The 7,500-nt window shown below is 50.3% G+C and overlaps 2 protein-coding genes across 3 annotated transcripts in view; both read left to right on the top strand.

Moving 5' to 3' along the window:
- Positions 1 to 6,624, top strand: part of ntaq1 (N-terminal glutamine amidase 1) — a 7,576-nt gene extending 952 nt beyond the window's left edge. The window contains exons 3-7 of one of the 2 annotated variants that reach the window (XR_013845575.1): positions 278 to 328; positions 932 to 1,071; positions 2,705 to 2,829; positions 5,079 to 6,110; positions 6,192 to 6,624. Coding sequence is in view for 1 of the 2 variants with exons in the window: in XM_080054861.1 (XP_079910987.1) it covers positions 278 to 328; positions 932 to 1,071; positions 2,705 to 2,829; positions 5,079 to 5,203 (441 nt within the window). In the remaining variant the exon portion in view is untranslated. Of the gene's footprint in view, positions 1 to 277; positions 329 to 931; positions 1,072 to 2,704; positions 2,830 to 5,078 lie in introns of both variants that reach the window. The other variant, XM_080054861.1, reaches the window with a different exon arrangement.
- A 361-nt stretch (positions 6,625 to 6,985) lies between these two features.
- LOC307270970 (low-density lipoprotein receptor-related protein 12-like) overlaps positions 6,986 to 7,500 on the top strand; it is a gene marked incomplete at its 3' end in the record, with an annotated part of 9,890 nt that continues 9,375 nt past the window's right edge. The window contains exon 1 of the mRNA XM_080054859.1: positions 6,986 to 7,470. Coding sequence (XP_079910985.1) covers positions 7,434 to 7,470 — 37 coding nt within the window. The remainder of the gene's footprint in view (positions 7,471 to 7,500) is intronic.

The raw sequence follows: 7,500 nt of genomic DNA, 5'->3' as shown, positions 1-7,500 counted from the left end.
GGATGGATAGACAGACAGACAGACAGACAGACAGACAGACAGACGGATGGATAGACAGACTGACAGACAGACAGACGGATGGATAGACAGACAGACAGAAAGAAAGAAAGATGGACAGACAGACAGACAGACAGACAGATTAACAGACAGACGGATAGGCAGACAGACAGACAGACGGACGGACGGACGGACGGACGGACGGACGGACAGACAGACAGACAGACAGACAGACAGACAGACAGACAGGTGTCTCACCATGTTCTCTCTGGTTTCCCAGGTTCCTCTGTGGAAGCAGAAGAGTTGCCGTGGAGACCAGCCAGTGGTCTGGGTCTGTGACATCATACAGCTAGTGACATCATACAGCTAGTGACATCATACAGCTAGTGACATCATACAGCTAGTGACATCATACAGCTAGTGACATCATACAGCTAGTGACATCATACAGCTGTGACATCATACAGCTAGTGACATCATACAGCTAGTGACATCATACAGCTAGTGACATCATACAGCTAGTGACATCATACAGCTGTGACATCATACAGCTAGTGACATCATACAGCTAGTGACATCATACAGCTAGTGACATCATACAGCTGTGACATCATACAGCTAGTGACATCATACAGCTAGTGACATCATACAGCTAGTGACATCATACAGCTAGTGACATCATACAGCTAGTGACATCATACAGCTAGAATAAATAAACTATATTATAGTATTATATTAATAGTTATATTAATGTGTTCTATCATATCTCCTGTTCCCAGGACTGATGATGTAATATGTCCCTGTCTCCAGGACTGATGATGTAATATGTCCCTGTCTCCAGGACTGATGATGTAATATGTCCCTGTCTCCAGGACTGATGATGTAATATGTCCCTGTCTCCAGGACTGATGATGTAATATGTCCCTGTCTCCAGGACTACCATGTGGTTCTCCTGTGTTCCTCTCAGTCTCTGGTTTATGATCTGGACTCAGAGCTCCAGTTCCCCTGCAGCCTGAAGGCCTACGCCAGCCAATCACTGAGGAGCGACCGAGACCTAAACCCCGCCTACCACAGGTATCTATCTATCTATCTATCTATCTATCTATCTATCTATCTATCTATCTATCTATCTATCTATCTATCTATCTATCTATCTATCTATCTATCTATCTATCTATCTATCTATCTATCTATCTATCTATCTATCTATCTATCTATCTATCTATCATTATATATAGGCCTAGTATAAATCGCTGAGGACGACAGAGGGATAAACCCCGCCTACCACAGGTAACCATAACCATACAGGTGACCATTCAAATAATCTAATCAGGATGCAGTATGATACAATTCAGACATAAGTTACTTATATTTTTCATCCTAACATGGCTCATTGATCTAGCCTGGCTCCGCCCGCCTACCGCCCGGCAGTGGCGAAGTGGTAGGGAGTTCGCCTCTGGTGTGCAGGGTCGGAGGTTCGATCCCCCGTCTCCCCGCCACATGTCGAAGTGTCCCTGGGCAAGACACTGAACCCCGAATTGCCCCCGATAGTTAGCTTAGTTAGCTTAGCACTACCCTGCGTGGTAGCTGCTGCCATCGGTGTATGAATGTGTGTGTGATTGGGTGAATGTGTACAAAACAATGTAAAGCGCTTTGGGTCTGTGAAAAACGGAGATAAAGCGCTATATAAGTCCATTTACCATTTACCATACCATTTACCTACTTCCGCCCAAATTTCATTTTCCCTTCAGTAGTCAGTCTGGTGATGGGGCGTATTAGTGGGATTTCTGAGTGTCCAATCAGCGAGCAGAGGAAGTGGCTGAGAACGATGACGTCGAAGTGGCGCTCCAGTTTCAGTTGAATGCTGCATTCCTTCAACTTGGAACTCGGAGATTTCCGACTTGGTAGTTCCGAGTTCCGACCTGTCAGTGTTCCAGTGCATCTGCTCGGGAAAGTATGGACGCCTAAAACCTTTCTCATCCAAATAACTAAACGTTAGGCTCTAGGAAGTTACTGTTGCCAGGTACCGGTAGATCCATAGACTACAATATGTAGTGAAGTCGGAAATTTCCGAGTTCCCTGGAACGCACCGTCAGAAGCCGGCTCACGACCAAACGTTATGCGATTGGTTGGCTGATCCAGAGTGGCACTGGGCAGATCCAATAGTTGGCGATTCCAGACCTTCTGTACAAATGAAATGAAGTACGATGGTCTGGTAGCACCAGGCTAAATGAAGTACGATGGTCTGGTAGGACCAGGCTAAATGAAGTACGATGGTCTGGTAGGACCAGGCTATGGTCTGGTATAGGACCAGGCTATGGTCTGGTGGGACCAGGCTATGGTCTGGTATAGGACCAGGCTATGGTCTGGTGGGACCAGGCTATGGTCTGGTATAGGACCAGGCTATGGTCTGGTATAGGACCAGGCTATGGTCTGGTATAGGACCAGGCTATGGTCTGGTATAGGACCAGGCTATGGTCTGGTGGGACCAGGCTATGGTCTGGTATAGGACCAGGCTATGGTCTGGTATAGGACCAGGCTATGGTGGGACCAGGCTATGGTCTGGTATAGGACCAGGCTATGGTTTGGTAGGACCAGGCTATGGTCTGGTAGGACCAGGCTATGGTGGGACCAGGCTATGGTCTGGTGGGACCAGGCTATGGTCTGGTAGGAACACAGCCACTGACCTCAGTGTCTCTCTCTGCAGGAAGTTGCGTGTGGTCCCTGCTGACAGCTTCCTGTCCCGCTTTGCGTCCGATCGATCGCACATGAAGAACCAGGACGGGACCTGGAAGATGCCCCCCCCTCCCTACCCCCCCATCCACACTGCAGGTAACCCCCCCCTCCTCCCTACCCCCCCATCCACACTGCAGGTAATCCCCCCTCCCTACCCCCCCATCCACACTGCAGGTAACCCCCTCCCTACCCCCCCATCCACACTGCAGGTAATGCCCTCCCTACCCCCCCATCCACACTGCAGGTAATCCCCCCTCCCTCCTTACCCCACCATCCACACTGCAGGTCCCCCCCCCCTAACCCCCCATCCACACTGCAGGTAATCCCCCCTCCCTACCCCCCCCATCCACACTGCAGGTAATCCCCCCTCCCTACCCCCCCATCCACACTGCAGGTAATCCCCCCCCCTCCCTACCCCCCCATCCACACTGCAGGTAACCCCCCTCCCTACCCCCCCATCCACACTGCAGGTAATCCCCCCTCCCTACCCCCCCATCCACACTGCAGGTAACCCCTTCCCCCCCTCCCTACCCCCCCATCCACACTGCAGGTAATCCCCCCTCCCTACCCCCCATCCACACTGCAGGTAATCCCTCCCCCCCCTCCCTACCCCCCCATCCACACTGCAGGTAACCCCTCCCCTCCCTACCCCCCCATCCACACTGCAGGTAATCCCCCCTCCCTACCCCCCCCCATCCACACTGCAGGTAATCCCCCCTTCTTACCCCCCCATCCACACTGCAGGTAACCCCCCCCCCCCTCCCTACCCCCCCATCCACACTGCAGGTAACCCCCTCCCTACCCCCCCATCCACACTGCAGGTAACCCCTCCCCTCCCTACCCCCCCATCCACACTGCAGGTAATCCCCCCTCCCTACCCCCCCCCATCCACACTGCAGGTAATCCCCCCTTCTTACCCCCCCATCCACACTGCAGGTAACCCCCTCCCTACCCCCCCATCCACACTGCAGGTAATGCCCTCCCTACCCCCCCATCCACACTGCAGGTAATCCCCCCTCCCTCCTTACCCCACCATCCACACTGCAGGTCCCCCCCCTAACCCCCCATCCACACTGCAGGTAATCCCCCCTCCCTACCCCCCCATCCACACTGCAGGTAATCCCCCCCCCCTCCCTACCCCCCCATCCACACTGCAGGTAACCCCCCCTCCCTACCCCCCCATCCACACTGCAGGTAATCCCCCCTCCCTACCCCCCCATCCACACTGCAGGTAACCCCTTCCCCCCCTCCCTACCCCCCCATCCACACTGCAGGTAATCCCCCCTCCCTACCCCCCCATCCACACTGCAGGTAATCCCCCCTCCCTACCCCCCATCCACACTGCAGGTAATCCCTCCCCCCCCTCCTTACCCCCCCATCCACACTGCAGGTAACCCCTCCCCTCCCTACCCCCCCATCCACACTGCAGGTAATCCCCCCTCCCTACCCCCCCCCATCCACACTGCAGGTAATCCCCCCTCCTTACCCCCCCATCCACACTGCAGGTAATCCCCTCCTCCCTACCCCCCCATCCACACTGCAGGTAAGTGCTTTGAGTGCACTTGGAGAGTGTGTCAAAATGCAGTGCACTGTAAATTCCTCAGTCGTGCACTCAAAACGGTCTAAAACTTGAGTGTGGAGCGATGGACACTTTCCACACTCAACGGCCGCCATCTTGCCTACGTAGCGGAGAGGACGGGACATTCTAATCAAAATAGACGAGCTTGAAGCAACCGTGGAGACGGACGCGCTCTACAAAAGTTAAACTAAACATTTGTTTTTCCGCGACTAACGTGCCTGTTTTGGCTATCGGTAACGCAAGCAGAAAAAACTACCACCGAAGAAGAACCGTTGAAACCGTTTGATTCCAGCCCGCGGTCGTTCTCTGAATGTCACTCCCCTCTCTGCCCCATTTCACCTCTGTCTCTACACTATCAATAAAAAGCATAAAAATGCCAAAAGAAAATCTTAAAAAATAAAATAAAATGCGAAGTCATTTCCAGTAGGTGCGCGACAGCAGTTTTGTTTTTGACTCAATGTAAGTGTACTTACGTATGGTGCGCGATTTCAGACACAGCATAAGTGTGTGTGTGTGTGTGTATTAACCCATACTCTCTGCTCTCTCCTCAGACAGTGTTAACCTACTCTCTGCTCTCTGTCTGAGTGTCTGTGTCTGTCTCTCTGTCTGAGTGTCTGTGTCTGTGTCTGTGTCTGTCTGTCTGTGCGTGTCTGTGTCTGTCTCTCTCTGTGTTATAACCTATCCTCTGCTCTCTCCTCAGACAGTCAGACAGACAGTGTTATATTATATTATCTATGGTGTTAACATATTCTCTGTTCCCTCTCAGACAGTGTGATGAATCTTGATGACTTCATCAGTATGCGCCCGGCGGTCGGCTGGGGCTCCGTCTTCAGTCTGGATCACTTCCTGTTACGATATCTCAACAACCAATCACATTCAGCCGCATCGTAGCATCACTGCAGCATCGTAGCATCGTAGTTACTCTATTAGGCCTTTCACACCAAAATGAACCAAGAGTCAGTTCCAGGCTGGTGTTGGGGTCAGTTCAAAACTGGTTACAGCCTTATCCCAGTTATGAACCGGTTGGTTTCACATCGACCGGAGACAGCCATGGAGCCGGCAAGAGAGCAACGTCATGACGTCACTGTAAACGTGTGTGTACGTCACCCGACGCCGCTGCTCTTGTGGCTAACGCTAAAGCTACCGCTAGCTTTAAGCACAACAACAGCGGCGAATACGTCTTATTTTTACACTTGTTGGCTCTCGCTTTGCTTTCTTAAGCAAACAGGACCCATACAGCGTATTCTCGCCGGTCAATTTGATCGCTACGTTCGGTAATTATGTTATGTTTACGTCTCGTAGTAGCGGTGTTTTTAAATATGGCGGGCATGAGGTTTGAGTTGCTCTGGTTGGTCAGGATAATCCCTCCCCCAACCGTTCGCGCAAGCAGTTCTTATCAAACCCTGCTCAATCCTGGGGTATGAGTTCCCCCGGTTTTTACGGCCCGGAGCAGGCTCTCTGGCGGTGTGAAACCAAAACACTGGCTCTAACTCCGAACAAGCCCAGAACTAGCTCCGATTTTGCGGCGGTGTGAAAGGCCTATATGTGCACCAGGCAGGCAGGCAGACAGACAGACAGACAGATAGAGAGACAGGCAGGCAGGCAGACAGACAGACAGACAGACAGACAGACAGACAGACAGACAGACAGACAGACAGACAGCACCCCCTGCTGCTCAGTACGCTGTCGATATGAAAACTAATCAACGGAAGAGGATTATGGAACGTTTTCTGTGTTTATGAGCTAAAGACAAATCCCTTTCTCTGAATCTACTGAAGCCATGTTGTTGTTTGATGAGGTTCTAAAGGGTTCTAAAGGGTTCTAAAGGGTTCTGAAGGGTTCTAAAAGGTTTTGAAAGGTTCTGAAGGGTTATAAAGAGTTCTAAAGGGTTCTGAAGGGTTCTAAAGGTCGACTTTAATCTGGAATTTAGAAAATGTTTATTCTCTGCATTTTTAATGAAGTTCAAAAATGAATCAATAAAAACGTCTTCAGTTGGGTCCTAAAGACACTTCCCACATGTTGTGTTGTGTTTTAATTAAATTATTTTGAAAATCTTCTGTGTGATGAATTTATTTTACTTTGTTCATTTGAATGAAGTAATGATTTCAAAAAGCACACATTCATTGGAATTCTCTAGAACTAGAAAACCTGTTATGAGATTTCAGGGGAAACAATTTAAATAGATGTGTCAGCCTTTCCTGGACTATATAACAGTACTGAAGGGACCTACATGACACCTCGTTGACTTTTTATTTTCTGCTTAACATTTACCTTTAGTTTAAACAATGTCCTTAGAAACCTGTTAAGTAGAGTACGCCATGTTAGTGTATTTTATTTTTGTTTGTGTGTTCACTTTTTCACTTGTGTGTTTGTGTTCTTTAAAAAATAAATAAAGTATTTTAAAATGTATATAATGAATGGCCGTGAGTAGTGAATGTTAAGGGAGGGGGCGGGGGCGGGAGGGGCAAAGGGAGGGGGAGGGGGCGAGGGGGGGCAAAGGGTTCACTAAAGTTCTTCAAATGGCTAAAAAATCCAATAAATCTAGTGTTGAAAAGAAAAAGTTAATTTCCTCCAATCAGAGACGGTTGCGTCAGAGGGAGAAGGTGACGTCAGATAGCGAGGGGCGGGGCTTCAGTCTCCGCTCAGCTGCAGTCTGTTGTTGTTGTTTCTCGCCGTTAGCTGCTACCAGCTAGCCGCTAAAAACTAGAGATGTTTAACCGTAAATAACGTTTCGCCCCCGGGCGTTAGGTAGCACGGCTGGGCCCTGGTCGGTCCGGTTAGGCCCTGGTCGGTCCGGTTAGGCCCTGGTTGGTCTGGTTAGGCGCAGATTAACCCGGGTTAGCTAGTTAATAGCTTGCACTAGCATGTTCCAGCTAAGCGGCCGCTGGCATTAGCGTTAGCCTCGCTAGCCTTTAGCTTCCCTTTGTGTTGTAGCTAGCTGTCCGTTAAGCAGAGCGGGTTTGACCTTTGACCCGTTAGAGACGAGCTAACGTTAACGTTGACGTTAGAGCGAGCTAGCGGAGACGGCTGTTTTCTGTTGAGCGCGTTTAGCTTAGCGCTTAGCATCCCGTTAGTGTGTGTGTAGCAGATGCCAAGCTGAAGATAAGGTCAGCCGTTCATCATGGGAGTGCGTGTTGTGTACCTGCTGCTGCTCTCAGGTGAGTGTGTGTGTGTCTCTCTGTTTATCA

Source organism: Ammodytes marinus (assembly GCF_949987685.1).
Source record: "Ammodytes marinus genome assembly, contig: scaffold_209, whole genome shotgun sequence".
NCBI lineage: Eukaryota > Metazoa > Chordata > Actinopteri > Uranoscopiformes > Ammodytidae > Ammodytes > Ammodytes marinus.
Note: the sequence above shows the minus strand (reverse complement) of the source record. Positions and strands in the feature narration are given on the sequence as shown.